Here is a 24,939-nt window from a genome sequence, read left to right on the forward strand (position 1 = left end):
GAACCAAGAAAGTTCTCCTGAATAAGGTGGGAGTTGAACTAAGTCTTAAAGGAAAAGTTAGTTTTCTACTTCAACTTTTAGGGAGTTTATTTTAGGGGGGTGTAGCAGCAAGCACCCCAAGCCTCCCCAGGGTCGCTACCACCACAGGTTCTTGGATCTGCTTTGTTAAAGGAAAGCAACTCAAAATGGGTTAACAAGCTTACTTTAATCAGTCAGACATATCGTTTACCTTGTTCAGGGGAAAAAGGTCAGCACCCCGAACTTCAAAGCATACAGGCAGAATTATCAAGACAGAAACAGATCAAGTAGACAGATTTCCAAACTGTCCAACCATTACATCCATACCAAATCAGCATCTGGGTGTTTCAAAGCGGGAGGCGGGGGGGGCCTGGACAACGGCTTCCCAGAATACAGATCAAATCACAGAACACTTCTCAAAGTGAGCCCCCAAAACAAAGCTACACATCAGGGCTTATCTAGCCTTCTCCTGGCTCAGAGAATGTAACAACCTTATTGACCCACTGGCCAATCAAAAAGTATCCACTGAAAAACAAGCCTCCCACCCCAGGCTTCAGGTGCACTTTAGCCTAGGGGCAGGGAAGATATTCCAAATTTGCATTCCCATTACAGGGGGAAAAGTATGAATTCAGTCCCCATCACTCCAAGCTCCTAATTAGGAAAATTATTAACATTTAGGCAGGCTTTAGATTCAGCCTAACTTTACATTTCTATCTCTCTCTAGTACCCTGTGTAACAAAATAGCAAATATCACAGTATCTGTGAACAGAGAGCATTGGGAAGCAAAGATGTGGCAAGCCCAGTTCTAGAACAGTTATGGTCTCCTATGCTACCAAAGGAAAATCTATGTCCTCATAATCACCTGTACTATACTATAATCATAATGCCATCATAGCTTAATTCTAAGAAACTTCCTATCTCTTATTAAATCTTCTGAGGGCCCTTAAACCAGGCAAAATTTGGAAAAGTATATAAAATCTTGTTATGCTGATAACCTTACGGCAGCCTCCAAATATAAGACTGTACATACCCTATGCAACACTGCCTAGAAAACCTGGTGCTAGATCTAGAAAACCATGTCCCTTGATTTTTATTACCACCATGTTAGTGACAAGTACTTGTCAGAAAAAGAGTAAATTGTCAAAGGCAGCCCAATTAAATTCCTGTCCAAAACCTTTCAAGTGCTCTAGGGATTACAGAATTGCTTCTAAATCATATCCTTTTCTTTTGTGTAGATAGCTATACTGAACTAGGACCCCAGGAGAAACAAGGAGGCCCAGTCAACTTGTGTACCTCAGAGTTATAGATCTCTGGGCCATTTATCACAGATGTCCCTTCTTCTCCCAGATAGTTCTCCCTCACTAGACCCCAACTCCAAATGATTCTGTTATTCATCTGAGGCATATATGCAGCCTTCTGAAAGTTAGCCCACTCATCAAATTCAACAGTGTGGAACTCACTGCCACTATTATGAGAACAGGTAGAGATGAACTGCTACCTTGGGTAGTTGATATGGATCACTCCTCACCAACAAGTTACACTCATTTAAAAAATTATTATCAACTTCACAGCCATTGAAAAACATGATGAGTATACAAAAACAAAGAGAATATCCTATTACATAGATCTAAAGATGTTTTTAAGTATATGATTGAATATGTTAATTCCAATACTGTCTGGTTTGTCTATGGCTCTTTCTGAATGTTTTTCTATTCTATTCTGTGTAATTTATAAATGTCTCATTGAGGCATTTATTTTTTTTAATGGATTCCTCTCACACTGTTCCCCCAGACTGAAAACTCTCACCTTACAACACTGGCCTCTTCCAAAATAAATATCCTACTTTGTAACCAATTAAGTACAGTCAAGCAAGAAAGATCCACACATTGGCCACAGTGAAAGTGTACGCCTTATTCCGTACCTCTTTCTTATCCATCACCTTTCTGCCTAGAGGCTGCTATTGTTGTTCAGTCATTTCAGCTGGGTCTTATTCTTCATGACCCTATATTGGGTTTTCTTGGCAAAGACACTATAGTGGTTTGCCGTTTCCTCCTCCTGTTCATTTTGCAGATGAGGAAACTAAGGCAAACAGACTTAAGTGTCTGGATTACTAAACTAGTAAGTGTCTGAGAATGGATTTGAACTCAGATCTTCCTAACTCCAGGTCCAGTATTCTATCCACTTTGCCATCTAGTTGGCCCCTACCAAAAGGTAGGAAGTGTTATCAATTAGTTTTCTAGAGACAGGGCTGTTCATCACATTGGTCAGTTTCCTTTCAGTAAATCATTCTTCTGGTTCTACTTACTCTACTTAACTTCAGTTGAAACAAATCTTCCCAGGTTTCTCTTCTGTTCTATTACATTTATATACCAGAATTTGCTCAACCATTTCCCAAATGCTGGACACTCATTTTATTTCTAGTTCCTTGGCATAACAAAAAGTTCTTCTATAAATATTTCTGTACATAAGGATCTTTTCCCTTTTTTTAAGCAGGTGGGGGGAGAGTAAGAGAGACAGCTGAGGTATAAGCCTAGTTGTGATATCAGTGGGTCAAAGAGTATGAATAATTTAGTAACTTTTTGAGATAGTTCTAAATTGATTTCCAGAATGGCTGAACTTCTTCACAACTCCATGAATGCACTATCCTATAGTTCCTCTAACAAATGTAATTTTTCTTTCTTTTTTTGTCATCTTTGCCAACCTGATGGGTGTGGAATAGAAGCTCAAATTCATTTAAATGTGTATTTCTCAATATAATATGAGTGAGCTGGAACATTTTTTTCAAATGACTGTTTATTACTTGTATTTTATTTCATTTAAGAACTTCCTATTTAATCCCTCCAATCATTAATTTATTGGGGAATGACTCTTTTTCTCACGTAATTTGATCAATTCCTTATATATCCTGAACATCTGACCTTTATCAGAGAAGTTCACTACAAAAACATTTTCCTCATAGTTATTGCTTCCCTTCAATTCTAATTGTCTTGGCTTTATTTGTGCAAAAATCCACTCGATTACTGAACTAAAAAAATACTTTGGTTAATTCTTAAGATAGATTTTATTTTCCTGAACAAGTTTTGGTTTCAATTAATGGTTCTCATAGGTCCTGCATCCTTTTGCTCCTGATCATGGTCTATGCAACAAATATACCATATAACCCTCAAGTAACAGTATAATGATATATAGTGGGCACTGTTTTCCAAAGCCATCTTGTTCCCCTACAAAAAGAGCACAGTGAACCCATGTGGGGGGGCCTAAATAAAGCTGGGGTTTCAGTTAGGTCTAAGAAGCATGAAGAAAGAGCAAAGTGGTTTATATATTCCCAGGGATCCCTACCCATCCTCCCAGCCTCTAAGACTAATGACCTGGGAGGCATCCTGGATTCCTCACTGTCTCTCACAACCCCACTCCCACACCTGACCTATTTAAGCTGTTGCCAAGGCCTGCTGATTTTACCTTTGCAACATCTCTCAAATACAACCCCTTCTCTCACTCCTCTGCCATAGCCACCACTCTGGCATAGGTCCCTCATCACCTCACACCTGGACTACTGTGACTGCCTGCTGGTGAGTCTGGCTGCCTCCAAATCCTCCCCATTCCATTCCATCCCATCCTCCATTCAGTCACCAAAGAGATTTTACTAAAGTTCAAGTCCTACCATGTCATTCACTTATTCAATAAACTTCAATGGCTTCCTATCATCTCCAAGACCAAACACAAAATGCTCTGATTTGGCATTCAAAGTGCTTTATAACCTAAATCCTTCCTACCTTATTATACCTTACCCTTCAACACGTACTCTTCCATTCAGGGACACTGGCCTCCCGGCTTTTCCATGAACAAGATATTCTATCTCTCTGCTCCCAGCATTTTCTCTGGCTGTCTCCCATCCTGGAATGCTCTCCCTCTTCCACTCTGGCTACTGACCACCCTGGCTTCCTTTAAGTCCCAATTAAAATCCCACCTTCTACAAGAAGACTTCTCTCAAAGGATATGAACAGGCAGTTTTTGGATGAAGAAACCAAAACAATTTACAATCATATGAAAAAATGTTCTAAATCATTATTGATCAGAGAAATGCAAATTAAGACAACTCTGAAGTACCATCTCACACCTATCAGACTGTCTAAAATGACAGAAGGGGGAAATGACAAATGTTGGAGGGGATAAGTAAAAAGTGGGACATTAATACACTGTTGGTGGAACTGTGAACTGATCCAATCATTTGGGAGAACAATGTGGAATTATGTCCAGAGTTATAAAATTGTGTATGCCCTTTGACCCAGAAATACCACTATTATGTCTGTTTCCCAAGGTGATCAGGTAAAAAGGGAAAGAGCCTATAGGTTCTAAAATGTTTATGGCAGCTCTCTTTGTAGTGGTAAAGAACTGGAAATTGAGGGGATGCCCATCAATTGGGGAATGGCTGAACAAGTTGTGGCACATGGCAGTGATGGAATACTATCGTTCTGTAAGAAATGATGAACAAGTTGATTTTAGAAAAACATGGAAAGACTTGCATAAAATAATTTAAGAGTGAAATGAGCAGAACCAAGAGAACGCTGTATACAATAACAGCAATACTGTTCAAGGAATAACTGTGAAGAACTAAGCTATTTATGAATATTCAAATCAACTACAAAGGACCTATGAAGGAAGATGCTATCCACTTCCAGAGAAAGAACTGATAAATTAGAAGTATGCATAGTATGGTTTTACATACATACATAAATCTGTATCAAATGGTGGCTTTCTATAGGTTCAGGAGGGAGACAATTTAGAACTTAAAATGTAACAAAAATAAATTAAATTAAATTTTTAAAAAGAAGCTTTCACCTATCCTCTTAATTCTAGTGCCTTCCCTCTCTTACATATTTCCTATTTATCCTGTATATAGCTTACTTTGTATATATTTGTCTCCCCAGTTAGATTTTAAACACCTTGAGGGCAGGAACTATCTTTTGCTTCTTTCTGTATCACCTGGATTAGCACAGTGCCTGGCACATATAAATGGTTACTGAATTAAACTGAATTGAATTCCTCCAAAGACCAGCACCAACAACCTAGGTCATTTCACTGGGAGAAGTTTTTTATTGGCTATTTGCTATCTAACCCTGCAATGGCTTAACAATTGCCAACCTCCCAATTTGATAGAGTAAAATAAATTCTGAAATGATTTTAAATTTTATTCATCACAACACCACCAAGATACATTTTTAAAACCAAAGTATATATGTAGGTGTGTGTATACATATGTATATGTATTTACACACACACACAACACACAGACTTAAGTCATTTATTCAATCTAGAGGACGGTATAGTTGGTTATTATACCGAGATAGACAATAATTCTACTCCCACAAGTTGGGAACCATGTGCTAGAGCACTGAAATATAAATCCCTATCTGTGAGATGAAGCTCAAAGGTGAACTCCCTATTATTTCTATGAAGGTGAAGCCAAACATCACACTATAGCTAAAGACTGGAACTCAAGTTTTCTGACTCCCATTGCTCTTTTCACTCTGCACCAAGTAGGCTCCCTTGTATGTTCTTCTATTCAGTGTAGGACCTTGGTCCTGAGGCTGCATGCTTTCTCAGCTTATGATGAAATCAGTATTTCTCTCAACCTAATGAGAATCAATGGAGAGTAATAAGCCTAGCCTCGAGTCCTGTTTGTGATAATAATTTGTTCAGCTGGCTCTAATGAATGAGGGGATGGAGAACAAGGCAAGGTTACCTAATGGTAGCATTTCCCAGATACCAGCCCTAGGCACCTTAATTTTACAATTCTGTGCTTAAGGACCCATGGAAAATTTATCTACTATCTCAATTTTCTTTCCTCAAAACCCAAACTCAGATTTTGTTTAAATGAGGCAAAAGAAAGAAGACAGAACTCATTTAAAGACACCTTAAAATTTCCACTTTAAAATAGGACAGTTTATGTAAGTGGACATCTATGGCCCCTGAGTTGCTTTTCAGTTCAATAAAGTCTGACATCAAAAAAAGTAAATGTTCCTTTCTCAGGTAAGGAAAGCCATGAACAGAGAAGGCCAGCTGGAATCTTTCCTGATCTAACAAAGTTGAGCACAGCTCAGATCTCCTCCTTCAGCTGTTCCTTCTTCCACCCCTGAACCCCCTAAGGACACATCCTATTTGTGATTCAGTTAACACCATTTATAAGAGAATACAATGAACATGCGTGTTCTTCCAATAAGTAGCAAGGTGACAGAACATGTTTTGCTGAAAAGATTCTTCAGTTGATTAAAAATAAAAGCTGTACCACCCCAAACAACAGGCCCAATGTCTGTAAACAAGTTTTCCATTTCTCTTCATTTCCTCCTTAAAATGTTCCCCTAATGCATATCCCACTGCTTTAAAGTAGTTATGGGTTTCATACTCTAAGTCTTCTTGAATTATGGAAAATATGGACTTCTCTTAGTTTTTCTCAATCTATTGTTGTTTTGTGGTGTCCTCTGACTCTCTTAATGAAAGAACCCAGACCTGATAGCACAGGACCTGTAGCTTTAGCATGATAAAATTCAATTTCTATTATTGTCTACACATTCCTAGATGACTGCACATTATCTAGGCAATCAAAGTTGTATATGAAACAAAGCAAAGTCATACATACTGTGACTTGGGAAGAATCTAGGAACTGGAGGCCAAAGTAGTCTGTTTCCACAAGGTCCAAATGATATACAATCTGATCAAACAAGTCCTGGCCTTTGGCATGTTTCTGGAATACAAAAAGAACTCATTAGTAGGGTTAATTAGGAACACCTAATGAAATAAATATTTTTATTAACAAATCATACCTCTATCTACCCATACTTAATAACCCACAGCCTATAATTTCCTTTTATATACATTTTTCTATTGAAAAATTCCACTTTTCTCTATCCCTGCCCATTGACTTTTAAAAATGGAAGCAAAAATTGCTATATAAAATAGCATATAAATATAAACAAAAGGGTTTCATTATAAATCATAAATATGTCTTATTATCCAAAAATTAATCTTTCACAGCTGAAATAATTTGATCCTTGAAATCCCCATGTTTCTCCTAATAATTTCCTCCTTTAAAACTTATTTCCCTAATTGTCTCCTGATTTTTGTCTGACTTTTTAAAAAGTTATATAATTCTATAGGTCAGTCCATCAATAAACACGTATTAAGTGTCTATTATGTCCCAGGCATTGCAATAAGCACTAGAAATTCAAAAGAAAGTCCCTGCTCTCAGGGGGAGACAACATGAAAATGATTTTGTACAAAAAAGAGATATATAGGATAAATTACAGATAATCAAAGAGTGCAGAGTCTAAAGGAAGAGACAATATGAAAACAAGTATGTATAAACATGATACATATACAGGATAAATTGTAGATAATCAATGGAGTAAAGGCATTAGAATTAAGGGGGGCTGGGAAAGACTTCTAGTAGGAGGTGAGATTTTAGCTGGGACTTGAAGGAAGCTTCACTAGTGAAATTTGACAAAAAGATAAATGGAGGCCCATTTCTCTCAGCAAGATAAAATTTTATTACCAGGGTTGGTAACCTGAGAGTAAGATGGGTCAATGGCTGTCTCAGTTCCCAGCCAAAGACCCCAGCAAAAGGATAGTTCCCCTTTTATAGGTTTTGGGGAGCACAGAACAAAGGACAGAACATAGATGGAGTTGAGGACAATCCAACTGGTTACACAGCTGAGGAACAGAGAATAATACAATGGTTGGAAGCTGGAAATGAGGGGATAGCAACAGCAGCCACCCCTTCTGCCCTGCTATGTCTAAGAAGTGTTCATTGTTTGAGACCACCTGCAAGACAGTGGCCTAAGACTTCTTTGGATAGCAAACCAGATCTTCTTAAGGGATAGCTTGGTGGTGGGAAGACATTGGTCCCAACTCCCTTAAGGCAAGCCACATCCCCCAAGGTTAGCAGACTTCCTTGAGGCAAGAATAAGGATTAGCAAGAGAACTGGATTTCTCAATTTAACCCATTACAGGTCAGTTGAATTGTGAACTAAGTTCAGAGACAAAGAACTACGACTTAGGTGGTTACAGAACAAACTAACTGTAAATAGGATCAATACGAAAATGATATAGGATCAACAAGGAAATGATATAGGATCAACTTAGTCTTCTCAGAAGACAGGCAACGCAGGGAACAGAGATGAAGAGGGAGAGTAAGACAGACATGGGATATAAGCGCCACATAGCATCATATTATCTTAGATCCGTTTTACCAATGGTTATTTTCTTTGGGGGCAGTGAGTTCTCCTTAACTGAACATCTTTCAACAAAGATTTATGATCAATTATCCACATGTATCACCATAAGGATTCTTTTCTGGATATGGGCTGGGCTGGATGGCCACTGATGTATCTTCCAACTCTGAAATTCTATGATAGAAACTGAGAGGTCACTTCATTCATTCACTAATGGGCAAAACAAGGAATGCTTTTTACAAAATATATAAGGTAAGGGGTGGCAGTGAATAGAGCACTGGCCCTGGAGTCAGGAGAACCTGAGTTCAAATCTGACCTCAGACACTTAACACTTACTAGCTGTATGACCTTGGGCAAGTCACTTAACCCCAATTGCCCTCCAAAAAGCAAAACATATATATAAGGAAAAAATCCTGCCAATCCCAAATTCAGAGTTTTACCCTCAACTCTTCTATATTACAAAACAACTTCTCAGTTTCTTCTAGGTGGCACAGTGGACAGAGGGAATAGAATGCTAGGCCTGAAGTTAAGAAGACCCAAGCTCAAATCTGGACTCAGATGTTTATTAGCTATGTGACCCTGGCCAAGCCACTTCACCTCCATTCACCTCAGTTTCTTTAACAGTAAAGCCAGGAGATAACAACTGTATCTATCTTCCAGGGTTATTGTGAGGATCAAATGAGAACATATTTGTAAAGTACTTATCACAGTGCCTGGCACATAACAGGCATTACATAAATGCTTATTCACTCCTCCCCACTTTGGTGGTGAAGAAGTAACACACAGTAACCAAGATCTAAAGATAACACTAGATGTGCAATGATTGATGAGTTCACCAAATGAAGGAAATGAGAACTCTGATTGGTTGTTGTTCACTTGTTTCAAATATGTCTGACTCTTCATGGCACCATTTGGGGGTTTTCTTGGAAAAGATACTAGAGTAGTTTTGCCACTTCCTTCTCTAGTTCATTTTATGGATGAGGAAACTGAGGCAATGAGGGTTAAGTGACTTACCCAGGGTCCCACAGCTACTAAGTGTCTGAGGCCAGATTTGAGCTCAGGAAAAGAAATCCTCTTGACTCCAGGTCTGGTACTCTATTCGCTGAGCCACCTAGTCACCCTTAATTGGCTAGTGGTGTCCATGTAAAATCAGGATTTGCATAAAAAGTCAAGATGTATGAGTGAAATGACAGGACACAGAAGAGGCAACTGACCAATTGTGCTCTGTTTAAAAACAGGGACGTTGAAGGAATAAAGAAGGCATAGAAGTCAAAAGACTTCTATCTAAAACTTACTGCAAAGCTCCAATGCTTATCTTTGTTACTCACATTTCTAAGTCCTCCAAGCTGAGCCATAGAGACAAGCACCACAAACAGTGCTGAGAGCACCATTATTTGGTGGAGGGAGACAATGAACACACTCTGTGAAGTGATACAGAAATTCCAGAGGACGAGAAGCGTGGAGAGTCTACTATCTCCCAGGAAGAAAGTCATTAGGTAGCTTCTCACACAGAGAAGCACAGGATAGAACATCATCTACAAAGATACACTATCCAAAGGATAGTTTGGCTGGTTGGAGGACCTGTGAGGGAATCAAGGGCCATCACCCTGGAAAGGCAGGCAGAGACCAAACTGCACTTTAAATTGCAGCCTGTGGAATTTTATCTTAAAGGTAATAGGGAAGCACTGAAGGTTCTTAAGCAGAAAAGTGTCAAGACCAACGTTTTAGGAAGATCTAATTGGAGGCTAATTGGAGAAGGGAGAGGTTGCATTAAAGAAAACCAATCGATAACCTCTTCACTATGGTTGAGGCAAGATCTGAGCAGCCCCTAGACTAGGATAGTTACATTGTGAGTATAGAGAAGATAATGAATAAAAGATATGCCAAGAAGAGGCAACTGGCTGGATGGGGTGGGGGGGGAGTGGGAAATAAGAGTGAAAAATCCAAAATGACTTCACAGTTGCGAATCTGAGTGGCTGGAAGAATGGTAGTGTGCTTAGAAACTGGGAGTTCAAAAGAGAGAGGAGGCTGGAACCTGTACTCAGGAAGACCTGAATTCAAATCTGGCCACATATATCAAACAGTTGTGTGACCCTGGGCAAGTCATTTTAACTTTTAGTTTGCCTCAGTTTCCTCATCTGTAGAACAGTGGTAACAAAAGCACGTCTCTCCTAGGGTTGTTATGAAGAACAAATGAGATAATATCTGTAAAATGCTTTGCTAATGTGAAAAGAATATATAAACATTAATGATAATTATTGGTTTGTCTTGTTCTACCCCATGGGGTAGAGCTGGAAATATTAGGAAGCTGCTGAGAGGCAGTAAATAAGAATCCTGATGATTAGTTCTAATCAAATTGAAATGGGCTCCCCTTAGAGATAATGGGTGCCTCGCTACTAGAGGTCTAAGCAAAAGCTGGGTGAACACCTACTACCAAGTGCATTCCTGCTTAGGTATGGTTTGGGCTCATTCTGTGAGTTTCTAAGATTTCTATAAACAGATATTTAGGACAATATCCCGGCACTTAAAGGGTTAGCCATCAATTCTTGCAAGGGTTGGCTATCCACAATACCTCTTCAGGAACCAGAGTGACCTCCTAATCACCAAATCCAATGGCTTTTTTTTTTTCAGGCCTCATTCTCCTTGACCTCTTTAGCTTTTGATATTGTTGATGACCCTACCCCAGCCCACCTCCACTTCCTAACTTCTTAAGGCTCCCTTCCACTGTGAAGTTAGCATATCACACTCTTGTTTTTTTTTCCTACCACTTTTCATCCTCTTTCCAACCCATAATGTGAGTGTTCCCCAAAGTTATACCCTTGTTTTCCTCCTTACTCTGAACTCTCTCATTCACAAATCTATGAGTTCAAACCCCATACTTCCAATGGCCCACAGGAAATCTCCATTTTAATACACTGACAATACTTATAACCCAACACTATCCAAAACTAATCTCATTATTCTTCCTCCCAAACCTATTCTTCCTTCTGATTTCACTATTTTTTTCTTTGACATCAATGTTCATTCACCCAGTTTCCCAAGTTTGTAACTTTAGGAGTTATTTTCCTTTTCCCTTATTTCTTTTATTGAATTAGTTGACAAACTAGGTCATCTGATTCCCAAACCAGAGATTATTTTGCCTTATATCGCACTGCTCACAGATCAATCAATAAGCATTTATTAAAGTGTCTACTGTGTGCCAAGCACTATCTAGGCACTGGAGATACACTGCTATTCACAGATCAATCAACAAGAATTTATTAAGCACCTACTATGTGGTAGGTTCTATTTAAGTACCAAAGTTACACCACTTCTCAGAAATCACTCAATCAACTGTACACGTACTAAAGCATTAGTATCAGATACTATGCCAAATAATACTACAGATAACAAGAACAAAAAAATGAAACAATTCCTACTCACGATAAGCTCAAATACTAATGGAAGAAGTAACAAAAATATACATGCAAATATACACAGAATAAAGATAAAGGATAAATACTTGGGATGAAGAAGACTAGAAGTTGGGGGAAGAGGGGATAAGCAGAGACTTCATTAAGAAGATAGTAATTAAGCTGCACCTTACAGAAAGAGGAGGATTCTAGATAAGTAAATATGTATGGGGCATAGGGAGAGGAACCAAAGCGTCATGTACAAAGGATAGAGAGAAAGCCAATTTGGCTGGATTGCAGAGAGTGGAAAAGGGAGCAATGTCCAATAAGACTAAGAGAGAGAGGTTTGAAAGAAAGGTTGGGAAAGTTTTTAAAAGCTAAAGAGGAAGTCATGTTTTATTTTTTATCCTAGAGGCATCAGGAAGCCACTGGAGCTGATTAAGTAGGAGAATCACCTAGTCTGATCTGTACTTAAGGAAAATCACTGTATCCTATGCAGGATGTACTGAGGGAGCAGGGAGAGGGCAGAGACACTGGGGAGAAAGAAACCAATGAGAATAGTGTTTATTATCAATAATCTCGGCAAGAGGTGATAAGGGCCTGAACTAGGGACAGATAGATTATGTGAGCAGGAAAAGGGGGACAGGTATGAGAAATGTGCGAGTAAAAGTGGCAAGATTTAGAAATTGATTGATCTGTGGCAGAAATTAAGTACTGAAGTGGTGCAATTTTAGTTGAGGATAATGAAGAGGTTACCAACCTGAGAAACTGGAAGGATGGTGGTATCTTTAGTTACAAATTTTTCTCCCCATCTTTGCCCTATCCCCAACCCAAAATAGCAAACCTACTGAATAACCCTTCCCCCAGTCTGTTCTCTCTTATATCCTCCCTCATCACTATCCCCTAATTTTCTAGTAGGGAAAGATGGATTTCTATACCCCAGTGCCTGTATATCTTATTTCCCAGTTGTATGTAAAAAAAACCATTTTTTAAACATTTGTTTTTAAAACTTTTTAGTTCTAGATTTTTCCCCTTCTTCCCTCCTCACCCACCCCCACTGGGAAGATAAGCAATTCAATACATGTGTACGTGTAGTTACCCAAAACATTTCCATAGTAGGTATATTGTGAAAGACTAACTATAATTCCCTCCATCCCATCCTGCCCCCCACTAAGTCTAATTTTCTCCTTTGACCCTGCCACTTTTCAAAAGTGTTTACTTCTAACTACCCTTTCCCCCATTCTGTACTCCCTTCTATCATCCCCCCTCTTATCTCCTTCCCCCCTGTTTTCCTGTAGGGTAAGATACCCAATTGAGTGTGTATATTATTCCCTCCTTAAGCCAAATTCAATGAGAGTAAAGTTGGTCCATTCCCTTTCACCTTCCTGCTCTTTCCCTCCACTGTAACAGTTTTCTCTTGCCTTTTTAATATGAGATAATTTACCCTAATTTATCTTTCCCTTTCTCCTTCTCTCAATATATTCCTCTTTCACATCTTCATTTTATTTTTTATATTTTGGATATCATCCCTTCATATTCAACTGATCCTGTGCCTTCTATCTATGTATACATGAACATATATGAACATATATGCCCACACTCACATATATATATATATTTATACACACATACACCCTCCTATATATACATACATCCCTTCAACTATCCTCATACTGAGAAAAGTCTTATGAGTTACAATTAGCATTTTTCCATGTAGGAATGTAAATAGTTCAACTTTAATAAGTTCCTTATGATTTCTTTTTCCTGTTTACCTTCTCATGTTTCTCTTGCTTCTTGTATTTAAAAGTCAAATTTTCCATTCAGCTCTGGTTTTTTCATCAGGAATGCTTGAAAATCCTCTATTTCACTGAATGACCATATTTTTCCCTGAAGCATTATGCTCAGTTTTGCTGGGTAGGTGATTCTTAGTTTTAATCCTAGCTCCTTTGTCCTCCAGAATATCATATTTCAAGCCCTTCAATTCCTTAATATAGAAGCTGCTAGGTCTTGTATTATCCTGATTGTGCTTCCATGATACTCAAATTGTTTCTTCCTGACTGCTTGCAGTATATTCTCCTTGACCTGGGAACTCTGGAATTTGGCTATAATATCCCTAGGAGTTTTCTTTTTGGGATATTTTTCAAGAGGTGATCAGTGAATTCTTTCAATTTTTATTTTGCCCTCTGGTTCTAGAATATCAAGGCAATTTTCCTTGAGAATTTCTTGAAAGATGGTATCTAGGCTCTTTTTTTAATCATAGCTTTCAAGTAGTCCAATAATTTTAAAATTATCTCTCTCCTGGATCTATTTTCCAGGTCAGTGGTTTTTTCCAATGAGATATTTCACATTGCCTTCTATTTTTTCATTTGTTTTCATTTTATTTTTATAGTATCTTGATTTCTCATAAAGTCACTAGCTTCCATTCGCTCCAATCTAATTATGAAGGAATTATTCTCTTCAGTGAGTTTTTGAAATTCCTTTTCCACTGGGCAAATTCAGGTTTTTAAGTCATTCTTCTCCTCATTGGCTTTTTGGGCCTCTTCTGCCATTTAGGTTAGGTTTTTTTTCTTTTTAGAGGTGGGAGGGCAAGGCAATTGGGGTAAAGTGACTTGCCTAAGGTCACATGGCTAGTAAGTGTTAAGCGTCTGAGGCCAGATTTGAACTCAGACTTCAGGGCTGGTGCTCTATTCACTGCGCCACCTAGCAGCCCTGGTTAGTCTATTTTCTCAGGTGTTATTTTTTTCAGTATTTTTCTGGATCTCCTTCAGCAAGCAGGCTGTTGACTCACTTTTCATGATTTTCTTGCATCATTCTCATTTCTCTTCCCAATTTTTCCCCCACTTCTCTTACTTGATTTTAAAAATCCTTCTTGAACTCCTCCATGGCCTGTAACCAGTTCACATTTTTCTTGGAACCTTTTGATGCAGGAGATCTGACTTCATTGTCTTCCTCCCACTCCATGCCTTGATCCTTTTTTGTTTCCCAAAGAAGGATTCTATGGTCTGTTTATGCTTCCTCTGCTTGCTCATATTGCCAGTCAATTACTTGACTTTTGAGCTCTTTGCCATGGTAGAACTCTCCTTCCATATTCCAGAGAGCTATGTCCCAAATCACTGGGGTTTTTGCAGCTGCCAGAGCTAACAGGAGGGCACCCTCTCTGCAGCCCCCACAAAGCTCTGGCACACTGGCCACACACCCCAGGACCACCACCCAAGACAGTGACCCAGATCCAAGCAGGTTAAAGCAAGAGCAATTACCCTCTGACTGGTTGTTTGGTCCCTCTATGATCTGTAGACCAGGAGCTCTGGAAGCAGCCAAGAGGCAATAGCTGCAGCCACTGTGCCTCCCCACTTCTTGCCCCAAGGCCAGGGGCCAGACTGTGCTATTCTCCACCCAGTTCTAGCAGAGTTCCCAACTGACATTTTACTTTCTTTTTGGCGTTTATAGGTTGAGAAGTCTGGAAACTGCCACAGCTGCTGGTGGTTCACTCTCCTAAAGTCTGCTCTGGCAGCTACTGATCAGGGCTGCCCTGGGGCTAGAACCACATGGCTTACAGGGGACTGCGCTTGGCACCCAGCCCGTTGTGATAGACCTTTCCTGTCAGCCTGCCAGGCTGCCCTCAGAAGGATATCTGTTTCTCTCTGTGACTTTGTGGGTTCCGTAGCTCTAAAGTTTGTTTAGAGTACATGTATTGGAGGTGCGGGGAGCTGTGGCCGAGCGGAAGTCCTGTTTTTACTCCACCATCTTGGCTCTGCCCCAGATGGTGGTATCTTTAATTAAAATAGGGAAGTCTGGAATTAAGAGAATACTTTGGTGGGGGGAATAGTTCTATTCTGGACAGGTTGAGTTTGAGCTGTTTTCCGGACAGCTGGTTTGAAATGTCCAAGAGAAAACTGGTAATGTGGGACTAAAGCACCAGGGAGAAAATGGGCTGAGTATAAAGATCTTGGAGTCATTTGCAGAGAATGACAGAGGGAGCTGATGAGGTTACAAAAAGAGCAAGGAGAGAAGGAAAAAAGCCTAGGGCAGAGCCTTGAGAACAACCACAGTTAGCTGAGAAGATATGGATTATCAGTCAGCAAAGGAGACTAAGAAGGAAGCAGGAAAGCCAGGAGAGAACAGTGTCACAACCACCCAGAGAGGAGAGTGTGGTCGGCAATGTCAAATGCAGAAGATAAATGAAGAAAGATGAGGACCAAGAAAAGACCATCAGATATGGCATTTAAGAGTTAGATCTGGGGCGGCCAGGTAGCACAGCGAGTAAGAGCACCGGCTCCAGTGTTGGGGTGACCTGGGGATCAAATCCGGGTTCAGATACTTAGCATCACACCCAGAAATAACTGGCCGTGTAACCTTGAGCAAGTTACTTAACCCTGATTGCTTAGGGGCAGCCAGGTGGCTCAGCGAGTAAGAGCACTGGCTCCAGTGTTGGGATGACCTGGGGATCAAATCCGGGCTCAGATACTTAGCACCACACCCAGAAATAACTGGCCATGTAACCTTGAGCAAGTTACTTAACCCTGATTGCTTAAAAAAAAAAAAGAGATCAGCTGGGTGCAGTCACAAGGAGGTATTGCTCCCTGCTCCTGGAGAGGCTGAGGCTGATGGCTCACTTAAGTTTGGGGGTTCTGAGCAGCAGCAAGGCTAAAGCTAATTGGGCGTCCTCACTAAGTCCAGCATCAATAATGGTGAGTCCCAGGAAAGGAAGGTCATGAAGTTGTTAAATGAAGAATGAACCAGCCCATGTAGAAAAGTGAAGCAAATCCCAATACTAACTGGAATGGAAAAACTGTGAGGGGCAGCTAGGTAGCACAGTAAATAGAGCACCTGGCCCTGGAGTCAGGAGGACCTGAGTTCAAATATGACCTCAGACACTTGACATACTTACTAGCTGTGTGACCTTGGGCAAGTCCCTTAACCCCAATTGTCTTGCCTTCCCCTCTCCAAAAAAAAAAAAAAAAAGAAAGGGAAAAGAAAAACTGTGAGTAGTCACTGCACTCTAAGTCTAGGTAGAAAGGAAGATAGGGAAAGAGAGAGACAGAAAAGCCAGATTGCAAAGAAGTGCGGAGAAGAGAGAAAGTAGAGGCAGAAAGTGTGGCCAAGAGAGATACATGCGCTAGTAGGGTTTAGTGAAAGTCTTTTAAGGATGGGGGGAGGGTGCAGAGTCAAGATGGTGGAGTAGAAGCAAGAAGGATGGGGGAGACTTAGTCATGTTTGATAGCAGTAAGGAACTAGTAGATAAGGAGAGGTTAAATTTGAGAGAAAGAAGGGATGATTGAAGATCATCCAGCAATCGCCTGGAAAAGACAGAGTTATTAGACAATATTAGGCTATTTGGTTTCCACAAAGGATTATATTTAAACATCCTGATTATGTATCTATTTATCCCTTTGTTTTAAAAAGTCTTTTCCCCCAGTCTCATAAAAATAATAGGTCTAGGGGTGGCCAGGTAGCACAGCGAGTAACAGAACCGGCCCCAGAGTCAGGATGACCTGGGATGGAATCCGGGCTCCACACTCAGAAATAACTGGCTGTGTAACCTTGAGCAATTATATAACCCCAATTGCTTTAAAAAAAAAAAGTAATAGGTCTATTTCTAATTTCTAGGAACTAGTCTAGGAGTAGGAAAAGGTGGAACATGACTCACAGGATTCCATTGGCTCCAGAGCAATAGCAGCCATGGCAGATTAAGGGGGTCAGGGAGAGGATGCCCCCTCCCTCTCTCTCTACAAGTGCAAGAACAGAGGTGTGGTTCACTGGATGCATGCCAGAAACTATACCTGAAAACCAGGGAGCAAAGCAATAGGCCCAGAGGGGTGAGGTGTTCAAAGGGCTAAGTCCACTTTGTTTCCTCTGCACTTAATTGGGAGCATAGTCCATGGAGACTTTCTCCATTGGCCATCAGACAGTTTCCTTACCAGTTCTTCCTTCCAAAACTATAAGAAGAGAGGAGAGCTAAGAGAAAGAAAGAAGTATCCCCCTCTAGGCAGTGGTGTGGTGCCTCCACATGCACTTGAGGGCCTGCTTCTTTAAGGGCTTACCTATATGTCTTTTATGGTAGTTTATGCTACAAATTACAGTAAAATTACTTGCTATGTGGTATATGTTGGACTTTATGAATTCTAAAAGGCAGACTGAGGTGGGACATGGGGGGTGAGGTGGGGAGAACGTGCCAGCAGCAGAAAACAAAAATCCTCTAAAAGGACAAGAGATGATCTCCCTCCCAGTACAAGCTCGAGCTGAGTACCAGAGCCCAGAGTGACCTTCCAAATGAATCCTGTTCCCAGACTACCAGGGTGGAGAACCTGCAACCTCAAGGTCATATGGGGACTTCAAAGTCCTTGCATGGGGCCTTTTGACAGAGTCCAAGTTTTACAGAACAAATCCTTTTAAGGTGATTTGTTCTGTGAAGTTTGGATTCAGGCAAAGGGCTGCACTTGAGGGGACAGAAGGCCCTTGACAGCACAGGTTACTCACCCTTGGTAGACCCATGAATATAAAACAAAGAAAGGTCCAAGTGGGGTCAAGAGTTTGTAGCACTGCTTCTGTTACTGCTCTGTTACTGATTGATGCCCCTGGAACATACACCCCACTAGCCCCTTCCTTGGGTGAGGCATCCCATGCCTCCTGTAGCAATGTTGCCAGGGACTGATAAAATCTATAAAAGATAGGGCAGCATGTCTTTCGATATAATTTTGGTGTCATCCTGAGTTATTCTTTTTCTGGCTGATGCAAACAGGTGCGACATGTATCTCATCATAAGATTATTTTTCCCCCTAACCTCCCCCAACCTGCCTATGTCAGGATGAAGGGCAATATTTTGGTGTTTAAGCAGGAAAGTATGTTTGGACCACCACAGCTTGCCTGTCATCAATTAGGCTCCCTGAGTTTTCTGATTAGCTGAGAATGCTGTGATTGCATAGCAAGCTTGGATGAGTTTTGTCCCAAGGACCCAGGTGGGCAAATACAAAACAGGTAGAGAATGTTTAGGAAAAAAAAAAGCCATTCTCATTCTGAGGACAAATAATTGTTTTAGGTCCTACAGGAACCCTAGATAATTTAGGGGATTAATAAATTTGAGTAGCACAGCACCTAATCTGTAATGAGTAATTTATTTCTGTGCACTTCATTTTAATTTACCTTTGAATATTATTTAACTCGATCTCTTTCCCTTTCGAACAAACCTGAGAAACTGCACCATTATGTGCGTGGTAGGAAGGAAACAAGCATTTATGAAGTGACCATTATGTGTAAGACACCATGCTAAGCACTTTACAAACATTATCTCATTTGATCCACACAACAACCTTAAGAGGTGGATGCTATCACTTACCCCATTTTACAGATGAGGGAACTGAGGGAGACAGAGGTTAAGTGAATGTCCCAGGGTCACACAGCCAGTAAATGTCTGAAAGAGGATTTGAACTAGTCTTCCTGATTCCAAATCTAGCTCTCTATCCAGGTGAGATAAAGGGGAGAAAAGGTGAGGGGAAAAAAAGTTGTGTGCTCTGGCAAGGAACCACACATTGGTAGAGAAGTAGAAAACGTCAGTGAATGAGAAGGGCAGTTCTCAGAATCCATGGAAACAAGAGAGCTTAGGAGCCAAGGCCAGTACCTCAAACTAACAGTTATACATGAGAGGTTTAGATTATAGTAATAAAGCAGCTTTAGGCCAAGGCCAGAATTCCTCTGGCCCAGTTCTAGGAAAACAGCCAATTCCCCCAGGAATCTGAGGTCTTTAGAATGACTTAGACTTGGGTCAGATCCCTTCCAAATTCACCAGCCGATTGCTTTAAAAATTCATCTTTTTCCTCTTTAAAAGAAAATGGGACTTCACCCCTATCCAATCCAGTGACATTTCTCATTCTTCATGATTCCTCAGAGACTACCACCAGGCAGTGGGTAATTACATCCCCAAAGCTCTTTCAGTACCCTAAGTCAGCATCAATCTGGGGTAACAGCAATTGACTTTCAATTCCCTCTTAACAATCTGTTTTACCCTTTCAAATAGGAAGATCATTCTCTTTGAGAAAGAAAACCAGAACTGAAATGGAAGGAGTAAAATGTAAAGTGAATGTAACCTGGGTTCCACTCTGGCCTGAGGCAGTCTTGTGTGAAGCTGTGTATGGAGGGAAATAGGAATCTTGATTGGCAGAGAGGATGTTGAGCACATTGATGTAGGCACTCTTCAGAAGAGGCACTTGGACAGAGGATCCTCTAAGCAAGTAGTAGAGAGAAAAGGCTTTGGAATGATGAGGATTCTGGGAAAACCAACACCATAACGTCTCTGGACTTGCTTGAAATTCTAAAAATTGTTGAAAATAGACCTCCTCTGGGTGAGACTGTGCTCTTTCTCAGTTTGAGTTGAGATCTGATCTCATGTCTAACTGTAAAACTCATTCACTCATGTATTATTTGGTAAATTCCAATTTATAAAATGCACCCGATTTCTGTTTGCTGAGTTGCTTGGGTAAATAGGCTTATTCAATATTCAGTATTTGTGATGGTCCTTTATTAACCAGCTGGTGAGTGTAAGCTAAAGGCCATTCTTTCCCTTAAGAGTTAACAAACAAGAGGCTCTTGTTCTGAATTCATAATCTCCTGGAATATCAATATTTGAGTGATAGCAAATAGATATGATAATTCTAGTTCAATTGCCCCTCTCAGAGACTGAGAAAAGAATGCCCAGCCTCTGAGGGGCTCCTTGGGCTGGCCTTCCCCTCCCCCACAGCTAGCATGATGCTATTGCAGGCATAGCCTTTGGCTCTCCTTTCCCCAGAGACTGACCAGACCTCAGATCCCATCTATCCATGCCATCCTTGAGCCACATCTATATATTAAGATAAGCCATGTGGTTTGAATCCTGGATTTTCTATTTCCTATTGAGTGTGACTTTGGACAAATCCTTAACCTCTGAAGCTCAGTTCCCTCATTTATAAAATGAGGTGGTTAGACCTACAAGACCCCTTCTAGTTCTAAATCCTTCTATTCTATGACTTGAAGCAAAATAAGAATCAGGAAGTTGGAACAGAATCTAAAGACCAATGTATAAATAGAAATGCTATGCAAATGGATTGGATGAAGGGTAAAGGAGGGCCCTGGATGGTTACCATTCTAATTAGAATGCTGTAAGCATGTTAAGTACTACTGTATTTATTAGTAATTAGCAGAAGTAATATTCAGTAAGCTCCCAGAATCACTGTGTTGTAGCCCACCTAAAATTATAAATGGACTCTATCCTAACTTTTGCCTCTTAGAGTCCCTTAGCTCCTCTCAAAGCTCAGTTCAAAGGTCACCTCCCACCACATGAGGTCTATGCTGATGATCCCCAAAGTTCCTATTGCCTTGCAATAGAGTACTCTCAAATGCAACAGGTGTGACAAGGTTACCTCTAGATGGAACTAGGCACATCAATCAGTTTGGCCTTCATGGGGAAGGTGCCTGTTTTGTCCCTCACTCTGCATAATCGGGAGCTACTGGTTGGTCTGCCATGACTAAGGACTGTGCCATCACGATTGGTGACTGAGCCCAGAAGAGCTGCCTTGTCTGTAGGATATAAGGGATGAGGAGGCAATTCATCTGGACTCTTTCAGGGTGGCCCCTCTGCTGATGTGCAACCAACAGCAACTATCCTTTTGGATTTCTAGCAAATTAACATATGGGATTTCTTCCTCTTCACCAGCCTTAGCAGCTAAGGTGATTTTGAAAAGATAGCAGAGATGACACATGCTTACCTAGGAGAGTCTGAGATTCCAGTCTCTGCCCTCAAGTCCTTAACTGCCTTTACTAAGATGAACATCAACATCAGAAGCCTCATGAGTTTGGCAGCTGGAAGCGGCTAGAAGGTTAAAGCATCTACACAAAAGGAATCCCAGGGTGAAAAATAGCCCTAAGTTTGGACTCAGAGGGTCTGGATTCAAATCCTAGCTCTACCAATGAACTACCTGTACAACAGCCTTAAGTGAGTTGATCTCCAAGCCCTAACTCACATGGGGCACTTACAGAGTGCTCTGGCCTCAAATTTCTAATGTGAAAAAAGAAAAAAAGGTGGGAGGGTGGGAATGAAAGGGAAAGAAAAGGTAAGGGAAGGGTGTAGGGAAGAGGAGAAGGGGAAAGGAAAGGTTAAGGGAAGTGGGAAAAAGAAGGGAAAAGGAAGAGGAAAGGGAAAAGGAAAGAGTAAGAAGAGGAAAGGGGAAAGAAAAGGCAAGGCAGAGGAGAGGGAAGGGATGAGGGAAGGAAAAAGGGAAGGGAAAAGGAAAACAAGGAGTTGGACTAGATGATCTCCAACAAAACATCAACAGCAGAAACTATAAAGAACCTGGGTGTGAAAGAGTAAATTACCCATATCACAATCAGACCATTGTAATCCTGTTCTACTAAACACTACAAGGAGGGGTCATTTCAGAATTCAAGGACTCCGCTTTGGGTGAGGCACCCTAAACTGGCCCAATTGGGAGAGGTAGATTCCTAGCCACATTGGATTCAAAGGGAACTATTATGTGCTGTCTTCATAAACCACAAATTTTCTTTGGTAATGCTGAGTTAGCCAATTTGGGTGGATAATAAGTGAAAATTGTAGTGCCAATTACAACAAACACTGTGAAGTTCCTTTGGAGTAGGGATCATTTCATTCTTTGTACTTTTATCCCAAGCACCAAGGCACAGTGCTTAGACATATAGTAAGTGCATAATAAATATTTGTTGACTGATTTGATTGCTAGGCACTGAAGAACAAACAGGTGGGAAAAGACAAGCTTTAAGTACTGGCTCTGTCATTTACTATTAGTATGACCTTGGGTAAGTCACTGGGCCTCAGTTTCTTCATCAGGAAAATGAGGGGGTTAGCCTAGAGGGTATGTAAGGTATCTTCTAGATTATGTGAAATTCAGGGAGCAGGAAGAAGGAAATGTTGTAGAAAGCATTTGTGTGAAAGTCAAGGAAGAGGAAAACAAGTTATTTGTACTGGCATATACTACAGACCAACTTTTCTTAAGCTGTGGGTAACTGAATGCGGGGGGTCACAAAAAATTTGGCAACTGTAAAAGGTTTCTGAATACACAATGACCAAAAATTAATTCAAAATCAAACGCATAATGATGGAGGTATTTCTGGCAGCGCTTGCCCCTGTTTGCATCTCACAACTTCATTGCAGCCTTGGTTCTGAACACACAACATGTGCACTTTGCACTGTGCATGCCGTCACACCACACAACACCAAGGAATGCTGCCAGAAACAGACTGGCTCAGATTCAATACTATTATATGTTACGAATTGCAGTTCTTTTACTGTACATGCAAAATTGTTAAATGAATTTTGGCTTGGAATTAGGGCAGAATTTCCAACAATTTCTGAAATGGCCCTAAACACACTTCTGCCATTTTGTACTACATATTTATGCAAAGTGGCACTTAACATTGATGATTATTAAATCAAAATATCTATCCACTCTGAAAAATGTTGAAGATGCTCAAGTCCTACAGTATTAAATATTTCACCAAGATTTAATTCTCTATGTAAAGATAAATAAGCACATCTACCTCATTAGTATGCAGATTTGCTTTCATCTTTAGTAAACGATAAAATTATATGTATGCCAAAGAATTGTTTTTTAAAAATTTCTTTATGACATTATCAGTAAATGTTTCATTTGCATACCTATTTTATATACCTATTGTGTGCCAACACAATACTCACAGTACCAATGGTGACTGAATATGCTGGCACAGTTCTGAATCTCAAGATATAATAGACTTTCCATATAGAAGACAGAAGCAAAACATTTATTCAGACACCAGAAAGTCAAATACATCATAGCAACAAAGTTAATAAACCATAACACAGCAGGGAATCACACTATCCTTTAGTCTTCCCATAAACAAACACTCACAAGCCTAGCTTTCTCCTTTGCTGTGTCCTCTCCTCCTTCCAGCTCTAACTGCTCTGACTTCCAGTTTCCTGTGGGCTCTGTTCCATCCTTCAGCAAACTCCTCCCACCACAGGATCCATTTGATTACATTAGGCCTATTGGGGGTAGGTAAGATCTCCAAAGCAGGAAAGATCTTCAAATTCCCTTAGGCCTATTAAGGGGCAGGGAAGATCTTCAAATTACATTACTATTACACCTCTACCGTGTTTCCCCAATAATAAGACACTGTCTTATTATTTTTTTTTGGAAAGAAAAACACCAGAGGGCTTATTTTCAGGGGAGGGCTTATATTGTCCTGCCTCAGCTCTCCTCCGCGGCACTGCTCTCAATGGCGCCAGCAAGCAAATCACTGGGGAAGAACAGGATGACGCGCTCACTGCTGCAGCTCTGATTGGATGCAGCTCGGAGCGCGGCGTGCGTTTCACAGGGGCGGGGGGACGGTGCATACAGAGGGTACCGTAATGTAGCGTGTAGCGCAGGGGATCACCTTCACTACAGTAGCAATCTCAATAGGGCTTATTTTGGGGGGAGGGCTTATTTTAGAGGAATCTTACACAGTAAGGGGAGGGCTTATTTTCGGGATAGGTCTTATTATCGGGGAAACACGGTATGCACAGGATCCTGTAAAAATTTCTCAGGCAAAAATGGGTCACAAGTAGAAAAAGTTTAGGAAGCCCTGCCACAGACCACCAGAATAGAAGGAAGAAATAGATGAGGAATTTGGGAAACAAATTACAAACCTGGCATTGAGGTGCAATAGAGTAATTACAGGACACTTTAATTATCTAAACTAGACATCTCTCTAGGCATCACTCCTCTCTGTCTCCCTCTCTCCTGTCTCTGTCTTTTTTCCAAAAACAGATACTAATAAATCCTTGGCTTATCTTGGGAATACAGGATCACTGATTTAAAGCTGAAAAGGATCTAAGAAGAAAACTGTCCAACCCTCTCATTTTAACGTAAGGAAAACAGGCTTAGAGGTGAGGTGACTTGCTCTAGGTCACACAGGTAATGTGGCAAAAGCAGGATTCAAATCCAGTCCCTCCACTTCCAGATTCAGCATTCTCTCCACTGTACCCTACTGCCTTGATGATAACTTTCTTCTTCAAATGGGAGAAGAAACAATGTAGAGAACTGCTATTCTGGATCTGATTCTAACCAACAAGGAAGAACTGGACAAATAAATAAAGGACAAATAATAGAACTTCTGGGGTGGGGGAGAAGGGAGAGCATGCACCATATCACAGAGTTTGTGATACAGGAGAAGAAAACCAGGCATAGTAGTTCGCATACTCTCAATTTTGCACAAAACAGTTTTTTTTTTAAAGCAACTGGGGTTAAGTAACTTGCTCAAGGATACTTTTTTTTAAAGCA

The 24,939-nt window shown here is 40.5% G+C and overlaps 1 protein-coding gene across 2 annotated transcripts in view; it reads right to left on the bottom strand.

Moving 5' to 3' along the window:
* The window catches only part of EPB41L4B (erythrocyte membrane protein band 4.1 like 4B), a 248,062-nt gene that overhangs the window by 187,716 nt on the left and 35,407 nt on the right, over nt 1-24,939 (bottom strand). For both annotated transcript variants that reach the window (XM_069095377.1, XM_069095376.1), the window contains exon 2: nt 6,656-6,760. In XM_069095377.1, coding sequence (XP_068951478.1) covers nt 6,656-6,760 — 105 coding nt within the window. The remainder of the gene's footprint in view (nt 1-6,655; nt 6,761-24,939) is intronic.

Source organism: Petaurus breviceps, unplaced genomic scaffold (assembly GCF_028583685.1).
Source record: "Petaurus breviceps papuanus isolate PSGF00001 unplaced genomic scaffold, PetGlider_PUasm1.0 226, whole genome shotgun sequence".
Lineage (NCBI taxonomy): Eukaryota > Metazoa > Chordata > Mammalia > Diprotodontia > Petauridae > Petaurus > Petaurus breviceps.